A 21,685-nucleotide genomic window follows, 5' to 3' on the forward strand; every position below is an offset into this window, starting at 1 on the left:
TGCTGTACCTCCATGATTCCATGGCTTGAGGAGTCCATTCAGCCCCTTGAGATCCTGTTATACAAGGATAGTAGAAAGACATTCATCCCAACAAGCTTGTAACACTGAGCCCCATGAGATCCTGTTCCGCTTGGACAGTAAGATGCCATTCGGCCCTTCAAGATACTGTTACACTGGGATAGCTGGGGGGTACTCAACCCCTCGAGATCCTGTTGCACCAGAATAGTAGGAGGCCATTCAGCACCTCAAGAACCTGTAACACAGTGACAGTTGGATGCCATTCAGCCCATTAAGATCTTGTTACACTGGGATAGCAGGAGGCCATTCAGCCCATGGAGATTCTGTTAACTGTGGACAAGAGCCAGCTATTTAGACCCACAGTCCCATTATACGTATGCGGGGTGAAGCTGTTGAGCTCTGAGAGTGTGAGAGGCATCACAGAAATGCAAAACCTTCCCTCCACACTGCAGGGAACATCCACGGAATTGATAGTTGAAGAATAAAAGCGAGGTGCTGGGTCAGTGGTGGCGTTGTCTGGACTTATTCTTGAGGGTTTGGCTGGGGATGCAATGTGAGTTCTACCTCGGAATGAAAATAATCTCTATGTTATTTCTGTACATTTTGCAAATTCCCCACCACAAAGGAATGGTTGGCCGAGATCTGGGCATTCCTCTTGACACAACCTCATTGCTTGCACTGACTCAGTTTTAAACCGAGGGGAATCCACAGTTGGCTGGTTAAACAACGAAATCACCCTTTCCACGTGAAAGAAATTTCCCCATTCCCCGAGTCCAGGAGAGGCTAGCTTCGAGGAAAGGCTGGTGAAACAACCAAGGGGAAGAACCGGAGGACAGATTTATACATTTTTAAAATTTAGACAGACGGCTCGGTTACAGGCCCACCAGCCTGTGCCGCCCAATGACACCCAATTGTCCTACAAGCCCCCTGGTACATTTTGGAAGGTGGGTGGAAACCGGAGCCCCCAGAGGACACCCACGCAGACACGGGGAGAATTTACAAGCTCCATACAGACAGCGCCGTATCTGGACCCGGATCACTGGCACTGTAACAGCGTCGCGCTAACCATGCTGTCCTTGGGTAGAGATCGTGCTACAACTATGCAAACCTCTGCCACGTTCAGCGCAATAGTCCCTGCCTCAAGTACTTCCTTCAGCAGCCCGTTCCATGCACCCACCACCCTCTGTGTAAAAGCATTACTCCTCAAGTTCTTGTTAAATCACTCTCCCCACCCACCACCCCCACCTAAAACCCATGTCCTCTGGTTACCGAGTCACTTGCTCTGGAGCAGAAGACTCTGTGTTTAACTATATAACTATATAACCATATAACCATTTACAGCACAGAACAGGCCAGTTCGGCCCTACTAGTCCATGCTGTAGCAAATCGCTACCCTCCTAGTCCCACTGACCAGCACCCGGTCCATACCCCTCTAGTCCCCTCCTATCCATGTAACGATCCAGTCTTTCCTTAAATGTAACCAATGATCCCGCCTCGACCACGTCTGCCGGAAGCTCATTCCACATCCCCACCACCCTCTGCGTAAAGAAATTTCCCCTCATGTTCCCCTTATAATTTTCCCCCTTCAATCTTAAACCATGTCCTCTAGTTTGAATCTCCCCCTTTGCCTGATCTATTCCTCATGATTTTGCCCACCTCTGTGAGATCATTCCCTCATCCCCCCTGCGCTCCAAGGAATAAAACGCCAGCCTGCTCAACCTCTCCCCATAGCTCAGGCCCTCGAATCCTGGCAATGGAGGAACAATTGAAGGATACCCTCCACTTCCGTCTGGTGATCCTCCAATCAGATGGCATTGACATTGTCTTCTCCAATTTCCATTGAACACCCCCCCCCCAATCCCCTGTCTCCGTTCCTCTAGCTCGCTCGCTCTTCCCTTTTCCCTCCATCTCCTTTCACAAAATCAATTCTCACCTTTCCTCTTATCATATCCAATTAACACCGTTTATCTGTTGATCTGAACTCCTCCTCATCCCATCCTTCCACCTTCCTCTCTCACTCTTTATTAAGATGCCTGCCTGCTTTTTACTTCTACGTTGATGAAGGGCTCAGGCCTGAAACGTTGGCTTTATATCTTCACCGCTCATGGACGGCTGAGTTCCTCCACCATGTACTGTGTTTTTACAGAAAGCCTCCCCTCTGGTACCTGTTAAATCTCTCTCACCGCCCCTTAAACTCCGGTTACCGATTTCCGCTAATTTGGACAAAAGACTCTCTGCATTCACCTGAACTATTCCTCTCAAGATTTTGTCCACCTCTATTTTGTACCCACCCACTCATCTTCCTGCACTCCAAGGAATAAAGCCCCAGCCTGCTCCACCTCTCCCTATAGCTCAGGCCCCTCCCAGGAGAATGGATCAGGCCAAGGATTCACCAGATACCTCACAAGGGGGTATTCTGCCCTTCGTTCCTCTGGGAAAGAACTCTCCAGTTAGATGCCCCCGATCATTGTATTTCTCCAGTCTGGTGGTCTAGTCCGGGACACTCGATAACACAGGGTCCAGGCCAATTGGGTGTGGAGTTGGCTTTGTGTTGGAGGCAGTTTTCAGAAGAGGGAGGGAATGTGAGAGAAGGATTGGCGCTGTGTCCACTGTGTGTCTCACATTAAAATATTTGCAGTATCTAGAATATGGGGAAAGACTGAGTAGACTGGGGCTTTATTTGTTGGAGCATAGAAGGTTGAGAGGGGATTTGATAGAGGTATTTAAAGTTATGAAGGGAATAGATAGAGTAGATGCGAATAGGCTCTTTCCCCTGAGGGTAGGGGAAATTGGTACAAGGGGTCATAAGTTAAGGGTTAGGGGGCAAAACTAATAGGAGTAATATAAGAGGATGCTTCTTCACTCAGAGAGTGGTGGCTGAGTGGAATGATCTTCCTGAAGAGGTGGTTGCGGCAGGGTCAATTCTGTCATTTAGGAGGAGGTTGGTGAGTACATGGATGTGAGGGTTATGGGCAAGGGAGTGGTAGGTGGAACTAGTGGTGTTTCATGTAAATTGGTGTGGACTAGAAGGGCCGATGTGGCCTGTTATCGTAGTGTAATTGTTATATGGTTATATGGAACAGTTAGGACGAAAATTTATCGAGTTTATTTGAATGTAGAACAAAACAAAGGACTCTACATCACCTTTGTTGACCTCACCAAAGGCTTCGACACCGTGAGCAGGAAAGGGCTTTGGCAAATACTAGAGCGCATCGGATGTCCCCCAAAGTTCCTCAACATGGTTATCCAACTGCACGAAAACCAACAAGGTCGGGTCAGATACAGCAATGAGCTCTCTGAACCCTTCTCCATTAACAATGGCGTGAAGCAAGGCTGTGTTCTCACACCAACCCTCTTTTCAATCTTCTTCAGCATGATGCTGAACCAAGCCATGAAAGATCTCAACAATGAAGACGCTGTTTACATCCGGTACCGCACGGATGGCAGTCTCTTCAATCTGAGGCGCCTGCAAGCTCACACCAAAACACAAGAGCAACTTGTCCGTGAACTACTCTTTGCAGACGATGCTGCTTTAGTTGCCCATTCAGAGCCAGTTCTCCAGTGCTTGACGTCCTGTTTTGCGGAAACTGCCAAAATGTTTGGCCTGGAAGTCAGCCTGAAGAAAACGGAGGTCCTCCATCAGCCAGCTCCCCACCATGACTACCAGCCCCCCCACATTTCCATCGGGCACACAAAACTGAAAACGATCAACCAGTTTACCTATCTCGGCTGCACCATTTCATCAGATGCAAGGATCGACAACGAGATATACAACAGACTCGCCAAGGCAAATAGCGCCTTTGGAAGACTACACAAAAGATTCTGGAAAAAAAACTAACTAAAAATCTTCACAAAGATAAGATAAGCGTATACAGAGCCGTTGTCATACCCACACTCCTGTTCGGCTCCGAATCATGGGTCCTCTACCGGCATCACCTACGGCTCCTAGAACGCTTCCACCAGTGTTGTCTCCGCTCCATCCTCAACATTCATTGGAACGACTTCATCCCTAACATCGAAGTACTCGAGATGGCAGAGGCCGACAGCATCGAGTCCACACTGCTGAAGATCCAGCTGCGTTGGGTGGGTCACGTCTCCAGAATGGAGGACCATCACCTTCCCAAGATTGTGTTATATGGCGAGCTCTCCACTGGCCACCGTGACAGAGGTGCAGCAAAGAAGAGGTACAAGGACTGCCTAAAGAAATCTCTTGGTGCCTGCCACATTGACCACCGCCAGTGGGCTGATATCGCCTCCAACCATGCATCTTGGCGCCTCACAGTTCGGCGGGCAGCAACCTCCTTTGAAGAAGACCGCAGAGCCCACCTCACTGACAAAAGACAAAGGAGGAAAAACCAAACACCCAACCCCAACCCATCAATTTTCCCCTGCAACCGCTGCAACCGTGTCTGCCTGTCCCGCATTGGACTTGTCAGCCACAAACGAGCCTGCAGCTCACGTGGACGTTTACCCCCTCTATAAATCTTCATCCGCGAAGCCAAGCCAAGAGAGAGATATGGAACAGTTAGGACGAAAATTTATCGAGTTTATTTGAATGTAGATTGAAAGTGAAAAAAGAAACATTTAAAATGGACCAGAAGGGCGGCCTGTTCACGCGGAGAGCCGCGGGTACGTGGGAAGTCTTCCAGGAGAAGTGGGGGGAGGCGGGAGAGAGTTGCAGTCCCCCTGGCTGGTAGCTCCTTGCTCTGACGCAACTTTGAATGGATGACGATCCCGCGGTTGGCTGGTTCAGTGACTAAATCACCCTTTCCACGTGAAAGAATTTTCCCATTCCCTGGAATGGTTGCCTGAGAAGAAAGGGTGGTGAAATATCAAGGGGGAACAGTGGAGGATGACAAGGCTGAGATCATGCGGCAACTATGCGGAGCTTTGGTAGACCACAGCTGAAATCCCTGTGAATAGCTCTGGAGAGCATAAAGAAGAGAGATTGTTTTCATGGGAAAATACAAAGTGGAGATTTACCAGAATTTTTAAATCTTAAGTTTATTTATCATGTTATACCTGGGGGAGCGAGAGAGGTCATTTTGCGGGTGGTCTGACAGGTCAACTCTGGCATTAGAGCCTAAAAGAAAGGGCTTTTCTCTTTGAAGCAATGAAGGATGAGAGGAGACTTGATGGATGGAGAATAAGATTATGAGGGTTTAGATAGGGTGGACAACCAGCAAATACCAGAGGGCATCTGTCTAGGGCAAAAGTTCTCAAACCTTTTTCTTTCCACTCACATACTACCTCTAGTAACCCCTTACTAACCACAGAGCACCTATGGCTAGTAAGGAATTACTTAAAGTGGTTGTACGACAGGATCCCATTACCAGACACATCTTCCCCTCTCCTCCCCTCTCTGCCTTCCGTAGGCACCACTCCCTCTATGACCCCCTCTTGCACACATCTCTCCCCACTAATTGACTGCACACCCCCACCCCCAACCCCGGCACCTTCCCCTGTGGCTGCAGGAGGTGCCACACTTGCGCCCACACACCTCCTCCCTCACCACAATCTGGGGCCCCAAACAGGCCTTTCATGTGAAGCAACAATTTTGTATCTGCAGGACTAATCTACTGCATCCAGCGCTCCTTTTCTGGCCTTCTCTACATTGGAGAGACCGGGCGCAGACTGGGAGCTTGCTTCGCTGAGCACCTTCGCTCTGTCCGCATCGGTGACACGGATCTCTCAGTGGCCCACCGTTTCAGTTCTGCTCCCCACTCCCATCTTCACATTTCTGTCCATGGCCTCAGGTACTATCCCACCAGGACCACCTGTAAATTGGAGGAACAAACCTGATTTTCCGTCTGGACACTCTCCAGCCGGACAGCACTAACATCAACCTTTCCGGTTTCTGCTAACCTGCTCACCCTTATCCCTCCCATCACTCCCCTTCCCATCAGCTGACCACCCCTTCCCTCTCTACTCACCCAGCCATCCCCCTCCTCTCTTTGATCGCTGCTGTCCTCTCCCTCCCTTCTCCACCTATCACCTCCTGCGTTTGAGACCACCCCTCCCCCCATACCCTTTTATTCGGATGCCTGCTGACATTTTTCTATACCTTTATGAAGGACTCAGGCCTGAAATGTCGGTGATGTATTTTTACTTTTGCTGTATATTGGACACTGTTTGTCCTGCTGAGTTTCTCCAGCTTTGTAATCTCACTTTTATTACTAAAGGCGTTATGTGAGTGGAAAAGAAAAGGTTAAGAACCATCTGTTTAGGGTGAGTGGATGAATGTTTAGGGGAAATGTCAGAGGTAATTGCTTTGCACAGAGAGTGGTGGGGGCCTGAAATGCATTGATGGGGGTGGTGGAGGCTGGTACAACGGGGACATTTAAAATAGGGTTATAGTTGTGAGGGAGGAAAGGGTTAGATTATTGTAGAGTAGGTTTAGAAAGATGGGCACAACACGGATTCTCCAATCCAGGCAACGTCCTGGTAAATCTCCTCTGCACCTCTCCAAAGCATCTCTGTCCTTCCTGTAATGGGGTGACCAGAACAGAACACAATACTCCAAGTGTGGTCCGACCAGAGTTTTATAGAGCTGCAACATTACCTCACGGCTCTTGAATTCAATCCCCAGACTTGTGAAGGTCAGTATTCCATAGGCTTTCTTAACTATCCTACCAACTCCAAGACCTGGAACTCAACACCCCACTGTCTAATTGAATCATGGATTTCATCACCTCTAGACCACAAGCAGTGAGGATCGGTAAAAACATCTCCTCCACAATCTCCATCACTACCGGAGCTGTGTTCTTAGCCTCATGAGTGTGAATCCCTCCAAAAGGCAGCTCAGAACATCACAGGCAAAACTCTCCCCACAGTCGAGAACATCTGCGGGAAAAGCTGCCATCGGAGAGCAGTAGCAATCATCGAGGATTCACCCCACCCAGCACACGCTGTGTTCTCGCTGCTGCCATCAGGAAAGAGGTATTTGCACCACAGACTTGTACCCCCAGGTTCAGGAACAGCTGCTCCCCCTCCACCATTAGACTCCTCAACGACAAACTCAATCAGGGACTCATTTAAGGACTCTGACTTGTCAACTTTGATTTTTAAATTCTCTATGTATTGCACAGTCAGTTTGTTTACATTCGTTATCTTTTTAAAGTTCTTTATTTGTTTACATGTATATATTTTGTGCAGTTTTTTGCACTAACAATTAGCGGTAATTCTGCCTGGCTGGCAGGTAAAAGGAATTTCAGGGTTGTATATGATGGCATGTATGCTCTCTGACAATAAATCTGAATCTGCCCGGCAACCTCGAGGGATCTATGGAACTGAACCCCAAGATCTCTCTGTTCCTTCACAGATCAGAATCCTGCAATTAACCACATACTTCACCTTCAGGTTTGACCTTTCGAAGTGCATCACTTCACACTTATCCGAATTGAACTCCATCTGCCACTTCTCTGCCCAACTCTGCATCCTGTCAATTCCCTGATTATTTATAAAGCTATCTTTCTGTCTTCAGAACATTGAAGCAAATTGAATGCCAAACTCTCGATATGAACAGATTAAATAGACATGGAAATAGCACAGGACAAGATGCTGGTTAGAAGTTTTATATTCATGTAAAGTTTATTTGTTACAGATGACCTATAACAGTGAGAAAGGTCTTTCAGGTTATCTCTAACATTCATCCAGCCATGTACAAAGCATAATTTACAGAGTACAGGGTTACAATGAACAGGGAGGTCAATTCGCAAGAGCAGCATGAGAACACTGTGGTGGGGTTCATTCAGGAGCCTGATGGCTGTGGTGAAGAAACTCTCTTTCATTCTTGTTAGTGTGAAACACAAACGTCTATGCAGAGAAACAGGAATGCGGGAGTAACTCAGTAAGTCTTGCAGCGTCCATCGGAGGTAAAGATATAGCACCGACGATTGGCTCAGGCCTGAAACATCGGTAATGCATCCTTATCTCCTTTGGATGCGGTGAGGCCTGCTGACTTCCTGCAGCATCTCTCTGTTTGCACTTCAAGGCTGCGGCTGCACGTATTCACGCTCTTGGGGTGTGACGGGTCTTTCAGTGCATTGGCTGCTTTTCCCTCGGCAGCAGGAGATATAGACGGCGTCTGTGGACAATGTGGGGGGGGGGGTGGTTTCCATGATGGACGAATAGAGGAAGAGTCTCAGAGACATAGAACATAACAGCACAGTAGAGACTATTCACCCCTCCATGTTCTGACAACCCTTATGTTCATTAAAAATGTTCTAAACCCTTCCTACCCCGTAATCCTCTATTTTTCTTCCATCTATGTGTCTAGGAATCTCTTAAATGCCCCTAATGTTTCAGCCTCCACCACCATCCCTGGGAAGGCATTCCAGGCCCCCACAACTCTCTGTGTTTATATATATAAAAAAAAAAAAAGACCCTGATGTCTCCCCTAAATTTCCCTCCCTTCACTTTGTACATATGGCCTCTGGTGTTTTGCTGTTCCTGCTCTGGGAAACAGGCGCTAGCCTCCCACCCTATCTCTGCCTCTCAGAATCTTGTAGACCTCTATCAAGTTTGCACTCCAAAGAGATGAGAGAGTGACTCACTTTCTGTCGCTCATGATGTTGCTTTCTTCTCAGGGTGCCGATGAGTTTATGGGCCGATGTATCTGCAGACCCTCCCTGCAGACCTCACCCAGACTAGCCTGGTACCCGGTGCTCAGAGGAAGCAGGAACGCAGGCGAAATCCTTGCTGCTTTCGAGCTCATCTGTCGGAAGAAGGTACGAGAAACGCAAAATAAAACGGCGACAACAGCGGCCGCTTGCGGCTCTCACATACTGCTCCGTGACAAGGGGAGTGGAAGAAAGGACTGCTGTCAAAGTGCGGCAGAGGGTGGCACAAGGCAGCTACAGGGCAGTGAGCAAAGGGTGGGGGAAAGGGGCAAGGCTTCAGGAGGAGAGGGAGAGATGGAAGGCTTCAAGGAGGGAATTCTGGAGCACAGGGCTGAGGTGATTGGAAAAGTGGAAAAGGAATTGGTGAGTTGGAGGAGAATATGGAGTAGCAATGGATGGATTTGGAAGGGAAAACGAACGAGGTGTCAAAGCCTGGGGATGGTGAGCGGTGATGGTGACAGCAGATGGGTGTGAAAAGGAAAGTCTGTGGGTGTGAGGGTGAGGGGCTTATCTCATCCAACTATTTCTTTGTCCTCTTATGGCACGCAGCAATCAGTTCATCATACCCCAGGTCTGGAGGTAAGTCAGAGCATTGATATTAACATCAAGCAAACCCACTCGTGTTAGATAACTCACTCCACACACTCCTGGGGTCAGACACAGAGTGAAGCTCCCTTGATACTGTCCCATCACACACACACCTGGGGACAGACACAGAGTGAAGCTCCCTCCACACCGTCCCATCACACACTCCCAGGGTCAGTCACAGAGTGAAGCTCCCTCCACACCCTCCCATCACACACTCCTGGGGTCAGGCACAGAGTGAAGCTCCCTCAATACTGTCCCATCACACACACACACACACACACCTGGGGACAGACACAGAGTGAAGCTCCCTCCGCACCGTCCCATCACACACTCCCAGGGTCAGACACAGAGTGAAGCTCCCTCCACACCTTCCCATCACACACTCCTGGGGTCAGACACAGAGTGAAGCTCCCTCAATACTGTCCCATCACACACATACACCTGGGGACAGACACAGAGTGAAGCTCCCTACGCACCGGCCCATCACACACTTCCAGGGTCAGACGCAGAGTGAAGCTCCCTCTGCACCATCCCGACAGTGAGAGGATGTGAAGAACTTATTTTGCACCATAATTCTCAAGGTGAAACTGCCTATTTTCCAGCATCACGAGTATGTTTTGCTTGAAGCTGAATGCAAGGACATGCTGTTAAGTCCCTCAATGACCCTCCGCTATCTCCACACCTCCCTCCCTGTGATTCCCCACAGACCAGCCCTTTGGTTTGCAATTGCGGCCAACTGTAATATGGAGGATTTTTCCTACCACATCACCACACTGACCAGGGATGGCATCTCATGCTTGCATGTGTGTTGCTCTGTTTTGCAGCTACTTACTGCATGGAATTCCAGGGGATATCCTGTTGGTTTAAATATCACGAGGGGGGTGGCTAAAGTGAATGCTCACAGTTGTTTTCTCTCAGTTGATGATTCCAGCCCTCGAGGGCACAGGTTTTGTGGGGGAAGGGAAAGATTTAAAGCCATAAGACAAAGGAGCAGAAATAGGCTCTTCAGCCCATCGAGTCTGCCCCACTATTTAATCACGAGCTGATCCATTTTTCCACTCAACCCCACTGCCCGGCCTTCTCCCCATAACCTTTGATGCCCTGGCTAATCAAGAACTATCAATCTCTGCCTTAAATACACCCAATGACCTGACCTCCACAACCACCTGTGGTAACAAATTTTACAGATGCACCACCCTCTGGCTGAAGAAATTCCTCCGCATCTCTGTTCTAAGTGGATGCTCTTCACTCCTGAAGTTGTGCCCTCTTGTCCAAGACTCTCCCACCATCTTTCTACATCTACTCTGTCCACACCTTTCAACATTCAAAATATTTCATTGAGATCCCCCTCATTGTCCTAAATCCCAACGAGTACAGGCCAAGAGTTGTCAAACGCCCCTCATATGATAACCCTTTCATTCCCGGAATTATCCTTGTGAACCTCCTCTGAACCCTCTCCAACGTCAGCACATCCTTTCTTAAATGAGAAGCCCAAAACTGCTCACAATTCTCCACGTGAAGTCTCACCAGACACTTAAAGGGGACTAGGGGGGCAACCTTTTCACCCAGACGGTGGTCCGTGTCTAGAACCAGTTTGGTAAGGAAGATGTATTTATGGATACAATTCCAGCATCCAACTGACATTTTGACAGATCTATGGATCAGAAGGGACAGAATATAATTGGTCAAATGTTGGTAAATGGCCAGAATGCCCATTTGGTCGGCAGGGAAGGGCTGGGCCATTGGGCCCGTTCCGTGCTATATGTCTCAATGGTGACTCTTTCACCCATTAATTCTATAGCAGCGGGCACTGAGGGGAAGGGCAGTTGGTGTGTACTCCCTGTTTCAGATCCGGATGCCCAAACACACACCCTCAAAGGGGAAAGTTCCTTTCATAAACTCTCCGACAGTTCATACCAACTCCCAATCAGTTATTGAGTAAGGAGGCTGTAGCTGATGAGGCCATGGGCCCAGATCCACCTCCCCACCTGTTCCCCACAACTCTTCAGACATCCCTTCTTCTAAATTCTGTGTGTCTTGTGTTGTAAAGAAGGCTCAACAAGGAGGATGTGGGGAGCGAGGGAACAAGAGAAGATGTGAGGGATAAGGGGGCGAGGATGTGAGGGAGTGAGTGTGTAAGGGAAGGAGCAAGAGAAGGTGAGAAATGTGAGGGGTTAGGGCGAGGGAGGGATGGATGGAGGGAATGAGGGGGAGTAAGGGATGAGGTAGCTAGGGAAGCTGTGAAGGAGTAAAGGGGTGATAGAGTGAAGTTTGGGGTGAGGGGTTGAGGGGAGAGGAGTGAGGGAGAGAGGGTGAGAAGGGGAGAGGGGGTGAGGGGGAGAGTAAGAGGTAATGAATAAGGGTGAGGGGGAAAATTTAGAGGAACAAGGGTGAGAAGCGGCAAAGGTTTGAGGGTAGATTGTGAGAGAGGGCAAGGATAGAACGGGCAAAGTGTGAGGCAGGTAGGGGTGAGAGGGGGTGAGGGTGTGGGGGAGAGGGTGAGAGGGGCAAGGATGAGAGGAGGCAGGCTACAAGGGTGAGAGGGGCAGAGTGTGAGAGGGCGAGAGGGGTAAGGGTCAGAGGGTGAGCAGGGAAATGGTGAGAGGGGGAGAGGAGGGAAGGGATGAGAGGGGGAAAGGGTGAGAGGGGATGAGGGAATGAGGCAGTGAGGAGGAGGGGGGTGAGGGGAGAGGTGCGAGGTTCAGAGGGAGCGGGGGTGAAGGGGAGAGGGTGAAGGTGAGAGGGGGCGTCTGAAAGTGGCAAGGAGGTGACGAGTATGGTAGATCAGTTTGGTATGAGGGTGTGTTGGTCTGTGGTGGGGAGAGGGGGATGAGGGTGTGGTAGGGTAGATCGGTGTGGTGTGAGGGTGTGTTGGTGTGTGGTGGGCAGAAGGGCGTGAGAGTGTGGTAGGGTAGATCGGTTTGGTGTGAGGGTGTGTTGTTGTGTATGGGAAGAGGGGGGTGCAATATAAAGATCACAGAGAGACGGAGTTGAGGAAGATTCTTGGAGGTTTGCGTTGAGTGCTGACAGACTCTTTGGGCTAAATGGCCCCCTAGTGCATGAAATATCCCTGATCTCCCGGTGGTTGTGAACACCCCTCAGTTCCACACCTCAGGACCTCCACAGGGGATGGGTGACATTGCAGCGGTTTCCACCAGAAATGTAAAACAATTTACTTGTACTAATGAGTTCCCTCTCTCCTCCCCCCCACCAACTGCCGAATCCATCCTGTTGGCGTCAGGACCAGTTCAGCACGCTGAAGGAGGTGAGAGTTTGTGACACCTCTCAAGAAATGGGAGGTGTCACAAGGTCCATAATTAGTTGATGGGGCAAGAATTCATGATGGGCCAAATGGCCTGTCCCCTGTCCAATTCTGTTGGTTTCAAAAGACCTGTTGGGCTGGGAATCATGGGGTGGGATTAAAAAAGGAAATAGGTTGAATAAGGCTGAGAATTATTGAGGACCTATACAATCCAGCACACAGCAGGAGAGATGGAAACATTTCAGACTTCCTTCATTTTAGCAGGAGGATCTCCAAGGGCCAGGAGTTTCCATCCACTGTGGAACACAATCCGTTCTTGGCTTGTGAGAAGGCAGCTCGGGGGGGGGGGGGGGGAGGGGGGTAGGATAATGCAGGGAGGGAGAGGGGAGCGCAGAGAGGAATGTTCACTCCACCTCCTCCCTGAACCCTGCACCTCAGTGGCACTGCATCCCCTCCCCTCCAGTGGTGGCGCCCCAGCTGTGCGCAGAGTGGGGTGGAAGTGGGGGTGGGTTGAGCTCAGCTGTGTGGAATGGGAGCTGGTCCGCCCAAGACCTCAAGCAACCGTGGAGTGTTCTGAGCGTGGCTCAGGCCATCTCGCGCACCCCCTCTCCCCTCCATTGACACCCTCTATAACTCCTGCTGACACGGGAAAGCTGCCAACATCCCACCCCCATCACACTTTCCTCTCCCTCCCCAACCCCCCTCCCCCCATAGGGCAGGAGCTTGAAAATACTAACCTCCAGATTTGGGGACAGCCTCATCCTGTCAAACCAAGGCCGTCCACTTTGACCCACTGGAGGAGCATCAAAATCAGGATGGCCAGGCATGGGAATATCTTCTTCCCACAGAGTGCAGGACTGGACAGAGTGGATGCAGATGGGATGTTTCCAAGGATGGGAAAATCCAGAACCCGGGGCCATAGTTTGAGGATAATAGGCAAACCATTTAGGACCGAGATGAGGAGGAATTTCTTGACCCAGAGGGTGGTGAATCTGTGGAATTCATTGCCACAGAGGGCAGTAGAGGCAGGTTCATTAAATCTATTTAAGAGGGAATTAGATCTATTTCTTCAGTATAAGGGTATTAAAGGTTACGGAGAGAAGGCGGGGACGGGGTACTGAACTTTAAGATCAGCCATGATCTCGTTGAATGGCGGAGCAGGCTCGAAGGGTCGAATGACCTACTCCTGCTCCTATCTTCTATGTTTCTATGTAGGGAAAAATACAGCTGAATATGCAAAGGTATCATCTTTTCCCAATGTGAGGACTATTTAAGTGTCCGACAACAGCAGGAAAGAAGGTGTAAATGGTTATGTCTTTTGTACATTGTAATTGTTTCTCTAGTTTCCTCTGATACCGACCAAATGGCACAACAGACCCGACGGCCGAATGGCTCTTTTGGCCTTGTGAAAAACACAATGCTGGATAAACTCAGCAGGTCAAACTGAGTGCTTTATGCAGCAAATATAAAAATATGTAACTGAGGTTTCGCGCTTGAGCCCGTCATCGAGGCGTGGAAAAATGTCGGCAGGCACCTGGACAAAATGGTGGGGGGGAGGGTCAAGGGGAGGAACACGGTCCCACAAGTAGGACGTAATGGAGGGAGGGCACAGCAGCAAACAGAGGGGGCAGGGATGGCTCTGTGAATTGAGAGGGAAGGGGGTGGACATCTGGGGTAATGGAGACAGAGGGTTGAGGAGGAGGGGGAGAAAGGGGAGTGGTCCAGCAGAAACCGGAGAAGTCGGCATTTATGGCATCTGGTTGGAGAGTGCGCAGATGGGTCATTAGGTGTTCCTCCACCAGTTTACGGTTTGACAGGCCGAGGAATGGGGTGCAGAGTGGAAATGGTTGGTCGCTGGGTGATCCCTGTCACTGATGGTATTGGGTCAAAGTGGATGGCCTTGGTTTGACAGGACGAGGCTGTCCCCGAATCTGGAGGTTAGAATTTTCAAGCTCTTGCCCTACGAGAGGTGGGGAGTGGGGGATGGAGAGGAGAGGGTGATGGGGGTGGGATGTTGGCAGCTTTCCATGTCAGTGGGTATTATAGACGGGTGGCGGTGGAGGAGAGGGCCTGAGCCATGCTTAGAACTCTCCGCGATTTCTTGTGGTCTTGGGCAGACCAGCTCCCATCCCATACAGCCACCCCTACTTCCACCCCTCCCCCCCCCTCCGCACACAGCCACCACCAGAGGGGACAGGATACAGTGCCACTGAGGCGCGGGGGAGGTGGAGTGAACGTTCCTCCCTGCGCACCCTCCCCCCCCCACATTATCCCACCACCCCCCCCCCCACCCACCCCGAGCTGCCTTCTGACAAACCAAGAGCGGATTGTGTTTTACAGTGGATGGAAACTCCTGGCCCTCGGAGGATCCGCCTGCTGAAATGAAGGAAGTCTGAAATGTTTCCATCTCTCCCGAGCAGTGAGGTGGTGGGGGAGGGTGGGGAGGGGGGGCCAGGGGGGGAGTTTCCTCCAGTTGGAACAAGAATCTCTTCAAGACTTCAGTGCTTTGGGACTTGCTGCACTCTGTGAACCTTCTTGACGTGGGTTGGAAATTTGGGTCTTTCCTGCGTGCCAGAAGAGGAGAATTGTGCAGGAGAGGGCAGTGCTCCTTGTGAACAAGCAGCTGAAAGATCTCATGGTGTGGACTGGAGTAAAACACGGGAAGTCTGCAGACACCGTGGTGGAAGTAAAAAGGCGACGCTGGAGAAACTCAGCAGGTCTGCAAAGATAAAGATGCATAAACCACTGTTCCGGGCTTGAGCCGTTCATTAAGGTGCAGGAAAAGTCGGTATCAGAGGAAGCTAGAGAAACAATTACAATGTACAAAAGACAGCACGGCAACAGGCCAGTTCGGCCCTACTAGTCCGTGCCGAACATCTTCTCCCACCCAGTCCCACTGACCCGCATTCAGCCCTACATCCATCCATGTACCTATCCAATTTTTCCTTGAATATTAACATCGATCTCGCTTCTACCACTACTGCCGGAAGTTTATTCCACACTCCCACCACCACTGCGTGAAGAAATTCCCCCTCATGTTTCCCCTAAACTTCTCCCCTTTTACTCTCAATCCATATCCCCTCTTGTTTGAATTTCCCCCACTCTCAGTGGAAAAAGCCTGTCCCCATTGACTCTATCCGTCCCCCTTATCATTTTGAATACCTCGATCAAATCACCCCTCAACCTTCTACGCTCCAGGGAATAAAGTCCCAGCCTGCTCAACCATTCCCTGAAACCCCAGCAACATTCTTGGAAACTTCCTCTGCACTCTCTCTATACTGTTTATATCCTTCCTGTAATTCGGCGACCAAAACTGCACACAATATTCCAAATTTGGCCAGATATGCAGATAGGAGGGGGTTTGCAGAGATGTGAGCCAAATGCCAACTTGGTCAGTATGGATGAGTTGGGTCGAAGGGCTGTTCTTAATTTCTTAATGTTAGTTTAGATATACAGCACTTTAACAGGTTGATTCGGCCCTATGAGTCTGTGCTGTCCAATTTACACCCCATTAACCCCAGTACGTTTCGAACGGTGGGAGGAAACTGGAGTCCCCCCCGGGGAAAACTCACACAGACACAGGGAGGACGTACATCCACTCCTGATCACTGGCGCTGTAAAGGCGTGGCTCCAACCTTGCTGCCTCCAGTTCTCTGCTGTCCAACTCCATGACCCTCTGAGATTCAGGGCTTAATTCATGACTTGGCTGAAACCAAAGAGGCTTCTCCCAAAATAAAGTCAAACCTTGATGAAGGGCTCAAGTCTGAAAGGTTGGTTCTGGACCTTTATCTTCGCTACATAAAGGACAATCTTTGGCCAGCTGAGTTTCTCCAGTATTGTGTTAGTGTGCTTTTACTTGTGGATGAGAGAGAGAGAGTGCAATAGGATTTCGGGGAAGCGGTTTCAGGACGGGGATCCAGAGCATGCATTGATAGCACAAGGGTAAATGAGAGAGGAGGGGAATAAAGGCTCACCCTTGCGAAGGATTGGGTAAATGGATTCCCTGAGTCCAGGCTGACTGAAGTGGAAAGGATGGGACAAGGAGAGAGAGAGAGAACGTAGGAGCTCGACTATCAGAACTTGGGCAAGGGGGATGAGCGGAAAGAGTGCGGAGATCGTCGGCGGGTGGGGGGGGGGTTGGGGGGTAGATGGGTGGAGCTAGAGGTGACAAATGCAAGGAGGGGGGGGCTGTCAGGAGTGCAGGCAATCAGCCCTGCAGGTGGCCTGGGAACACATCACAGGGTGGGGCTTGTCACAGGCAATATCATGGCTGCGTGGGTGAGCCCTTGATCTGGAGTTGTGGTGATGAAACCCAACAGCACCCTCAGTGTTGTTCAGCAGGATTGGGGGGGAGGCGGTATCTTATAAATGTATAAAAGGAATAGGCAAGATAGAAGGAAGAAGGTTGGTCACAGTGGGGTGGGAGGAGAAGGTGGGGGAAGACTTTCCCTGATGAAGGATTCCAGGCCCAAAACATTAGTTATCCTTAGAAGCATAGAACACCACAGCACAAAAACAGGCCCTTCAGCCCTTCTAGTCTGTGCCAATCTATTCTGCTGATAAAACTGTGGGCAAGGGACCAAGGTTCCGTCATCTTGGTGGGAAGGAGGAATTCGGGGGAAAGGTCACAAAGTTGGAATAATGGATTGGCCATTTAGGAGTGAGAAGCAGAGATAGGTCTTCACCAAGAGGTGGTGAACCTTTGAGACTCTCCACTCCAGAGTTCTCTTCTCATCTCAACCAAAGGTTGATTCTGGATGTGAGTTCAGCAGGGCGACGGAGATCCTCTCCAACCTCCTGGAGGTGTGCAAAATTGTGAACAGAATTGAAAGTCAAGTCAGGTTTATTATCATCTGATTGTACAACCTGACAAAACTGCATTCTCCGGTCCTCGGTTCAAAATGCAAACGCACAGTCAGATGTAACACACATACGGACGAATGCTTCAGCTGCAGGACAAGTATTCATATATACAAATTAATAAATATATTTTGTTTCTTAAATATGGACGGTTAGTGTGAGCATCGAGTAGATAGAATAAATGCAAGTAGGCTTTTCCCACTGAGGTTGGGTGTGACAAGGACGAGAGGACATGGGTAAAGGGTTAAAGATGAAAAGTTTAGGGGGAACTTCTTCACGAAAAGAGTGTTGGGAGTGTGGAACAAGCCTCTGAAGGCGTTCCCGTTTAGTGAAAGAAACGCAAGAGGTGCTGATGGTGGACTCGCGAGTGGACAAAGAGAGATTGGAGGGTAAGGCAGAATCCATGAAGAGGGATGGCCATCGCTTTGGGTCGTAATCCTTTATTGAGCTTCAATGGCACATGTCAATCTCGACAAGGGGTCCCCATTCGAGACGTTGACCAACCATCTCTCTCTGCGGATGCTGCCTGACCAGCTGAGACCGTCCAGCTTCTCGCTGTTCGCTCATCCCAGCCCGTTCAATGGACCCTCTTCCCTTCACCCTCCCGTCCACACCCATCACTCACTCCACCACCCAGGCACATCGGCACCAGTCTGGGCGGGAACTGCAGCCCTGAGAATCCTCAGGCGTCTCCTTGCAAACCCACCATCCCCTCCAGCTGAAGGGCGAGGGGAGCAAACGTGTGGGTGAAACACACACCTACCTCCCGGCCCCCCCCCTCACCACAGGAGTTGCCTTCCGTGGAACTAACTCGCTGTTCCATCCCCCGTGCCTGGGTTGAAATCCTGGAACTCCCTCCCCACACCGTGAGCGCTCCCATACCTCGGGGACAAGCGACCAAAGGAGGCATTTGCTCATCACCTGGGAGAACAAAATGTCACCAAGGTCACATCCTGGAATGGACCTTTTCTTAAAAATGTACCGGGAAATAGCACTGCTTGAAATTCAGCCTTGATTTTGAGGGAAAGGGCCTGGAGAGGGAAAAGCTTCCCAAAAAAATGTTTGTGAAGGTGGTCGCCTTCTAAAGGTGTTGGTAGGATGGAGGGCGTGGAGGAAGCAGAAGGACAGGAGGGATGAGGAAGGGTTAAAGGTCAAGGGTCAATGTGGGAGGCAGATTCCAGGCTGTGGATGAGAGTCAGAGCCGAGGGGAGTAAATGGGAACCAAACTCACGCAATTTTTCCGAGGATATATTTTGTGTCTTGAGCTTCCAGTTCTGATGTTCTTAACGATTTTCTCTGTGATTTCCTCCAAAATCCTCCCTCTGAAATGGGGCCGTCAGCTGTGTGTTCCTGACTTCTTCACCGAGAGTCTGCTCAGATGGGTACAGATACTCACCTGTCTCTCCCTCTTGATTTTCTTTACATGTTTGCTTCTCATACAGACTGCTAAATAAAATCATTTTACTGAAATTTCAGCCCTTAAAGCCTGATATCTTCCATCACCCTCTCACTACCTGTAATCTTAACTGTGTTTGGCTGAGTGAAGACGTTTGCTCTCTCTCAACATGTGTCCTCGTGTGTTAGGCTTCTCCCGGATCCATTAACCTCCCTGTGTTTTACTGGCATACTTAAACACTCTCTCTCTCTTTCCCTCTCTTTCCCTCTCTCTCCCCCTCTCTCCCTCTCCCCCTCCCTCTCTCTCCCTCTCTCTCCCCCTCTCTCCCTCTCCCTCCCCCTCTCTCCCTCTCCTCCCCTCTCTCCTCCTCTCCCTCCCCTCTCCCCCTCCCTCTCTCCCTCTCTCTCTATATCTCCCTCTCTCTCTCTCTCTCCCCCCTCTCTCCCTCTCCCCCTCCCTCTCTCTCCCTCTCTCTCCCCTCTCTCCCTCTTCCTCCCCTCTCCCCCTCCCTCTCTCCCTCTCTATCTCCCTCCCCCTCTCTCTCTCTCCCTCTCCCCTTCTCACTCTCTCTCCCTCCCCCCCTCTCTCTCTCTCTCACTCAAGTGAAGTGATACTGGAGAGAGACACACCTCTTTCTCACACACACACCCACCTCCCCCAAACACACACACCCCTCTCCCTCATTTTTTCACGAATCGCACTCATCTCTCACCACCTGTAACCGGGCAGCATGGTTAGCCTTTAGTCTGGCGGCACACAACTGAACAGAGCCAGCAATTGGGTCTTGGGTTCGAATCCTGCGCTGTCTATAATGAGTCGTTAAGTTCTCCCCGTGTCTGTGTGGGTTTTCCCCTTCGAAACTTACCGGGGGTTGTGGGTCAATTGGATGTAATCGGGCGGCACGGACTCATGGGCCAGAAGAGCCTGTAACTGTACTGTATGTCTAAATTTAAAAAAATAAATTTTTTTAAAATTTAAATCTCACGTATTTTACACACATATTGCTCATTCTCTCTCTCACACATCTCTTTCACTGTCTCTCTCATATTCTCACACATTCATTTTCTCCCTCTCTTTTTCTTTCCCCTTCTCTCCCCCATCTTCCCCCTCCCCTCCCTCTCCCTCAGTTTCCCTCTCCCCACCTCCTTCCCCTTGCCTTCCTTTTCTCTCTCTTTCAGATTGTTCTTTCTCCTCTCTCCGCCCACCCCCTCCCCCAGCAGGCCTTCTCTTCTCCACCCTCTTCTGGCTTCAGTTCCTCTGCTCCATCTCCTCCACCACAACCCCACCCAACACCTCTCCCCTTCTGCTACTTACAATTTCTCTCTTTTTACCTCTCATTTGTTCTTTCCACTCCATCTCTCACCCCAACCTCTCGTCCTCTCTCTCCGTCCTCACCCTGACCACTCGTCCTCTCTCTCCCCCTCCTCATTCTTCCATCCCCTCTCCTCCCCTTCCCATCTCCCTCTTCCCACCACTTCTCTCTCTCTCCACACCACTAATTTTCTCTATCTCCCTCTGTCTCCTCATTGTTCCTTCATCTCACTTCTCTAAGCACTCTCTGTATCTCTCCCCCTCTCCATCTCTCTCTTCCCCCTCTCTTTCTCTCCCCTTCATTCCTTCATTCCTTCCTTCCTCTCTCTTCCTTGCATCTCCTGCTCCCTGTGGCTCTCTGCTTGCCGCACCGTGTCATCGGGTGTGATTGCATGTGTGTGCACTCGCATGTGCCCATGTGTGTGAGGCCATAAGCTGCCATTGTGTAGTAGGAAGGGATGCCTCTGCTGGACCCCTCTGCCTGACTGGTGCTCGGTTATGCTCTGCGGGACACCAGGACCAGTGGCGACCCTCCAATGCGTCACGTACTGACCTCCATGTTTCTCCTGACAGGAGGAAGACACGGACCTGCCCTACCCACCTCCACAGTGGGAGCCCAATATCTACATGGTGCCCCAAGGCATCAAACCTGTCCTACAGCGTACTGGCATCGAGGTGGGTACTGTAATATCTCCTCCACCCTCACAGAGCCCCGATGGCAGAGGGATCACTTCAAGTGGGATGTGGGTGGAAAGAAACAGGTGGAGATCCACGGGGAAGATTGAAAATGGATGCCTTCAGCATACCCTATAATTGGTGGGACATTGGTATCAATTAGACCGAGACACTGGGAGGTGGTTGGGGTGGGGGGGGGATTCTTTCTCTTAATTGTGGGTTGTTAGATACTTGAGGGTTCTTTTCTGGGATTTTTTTGAATATTTTATTTAAAATTTTCATCCACGTAAATAATAATTGTTCAGGGTCGATACTTTAATTAAATTAAAAGTTAGAGTGATTACATGGTATTAACCCCTGCCCTCCCCTCCTTCTTACCCCTGCCCACTACTATAAAAGTTCTAGTAATACCAACAGATACAATATGTAGCTATATAAAAGGATTATATAAAAAGAGAAAGAAAATTATAAAGAAAAAATAAACCAATCTGGATTGCACAAAGGATTGGCTCACACACACTGGGATCTTGAATTAAATGACTTCAGGGAAGTTTATTACAGGCCTTAGGAGGCTAGAAGTACATTTTTTACACATTTAACCCTAAACTTTGCATATATTTTGTAAAATTTGTATAAAAGTTGAATATTTATTTCTCAAATGATATGTAATTTTCTCCAAAGGTACCCAACTTTGAATTTCCGAGGGCCATCTTTCCACACCCAAATGTGCACCTGATTTCCAAGTCACTGCAATACACATCTTTGCCAAATCTAAAGTTATTTTAATAAATTTGATTTGATAAAATAATAGTTTTAATTCAGGTCTTGTTCCTTCCAATTTCCCCAACAAAAATATATCTGGATTTTGTGGAATAACAATCCCAGTCATCTGTTCCAAAAACTTTCCTAATCTGTCCAAAAAGTTCTAACTTTAAGACATGACCAAGTAAATGC

General features: G+C 49.6%; 1 protein-coding gene across 12 annotated transcripts in view; it reads left to right on the forward strand.

Moving 5' to 3' along the window:
• The window catches only part of dysf (dysferlin, limb girdle muscular dystrophy 2B (autosomal recessive)), a 444,465-nt gene that overhangs the window by 304,175 nt on the left and 118,605 nt on the right, over positions 1–21,685 (forward strand). For 6 of the 12 annotated variants that reach the window (XM_069923420.1, XM_069923428.1, XM_069923419.1 and 3 more), the window contains 5 exons: positions 8,607–8,747; positions 9,189–9,218; positions 12,469–12,492; positions 18,690–18,731; positions 20,630–20,731. In XM_069923420.1, coding sequence (XP_069779521.1) covers positions 8,607–8,747; positions 9,189–9,218; positions 12,469–12,492; positions 18,690–18,731; positions 20,630–20,731 — 339 coding nt within the window. The remainder of the gene's footprint in view (positions 1–8,606; positions 8,748–9,188; positions 9,219–12,468; positions 12,493–18,689; positions 18,732–20,629; positions 20,732–21,685) is intronic. The other 6 variants (XM_069923430.1, XM_069923427.1, XM_069923423.1 and 3 more) reach the window with 5 other exon arrangements.

Source organism: Narcine bancroftii, chromosome 3 (genome assembly GCF_036971445.1).
Source record: "Narcine bancroftii isolate sNarBan1 chromosome 3, sNarBan1.hap1, whole genome shotgun sequence".
Classification (NCBI taxonomy): Eukaryota; Metazoa; Chordata; class Chondrichthyes; order Torpediniformes; family Narcinidae; genus Narcine; species Narcine bancroftii.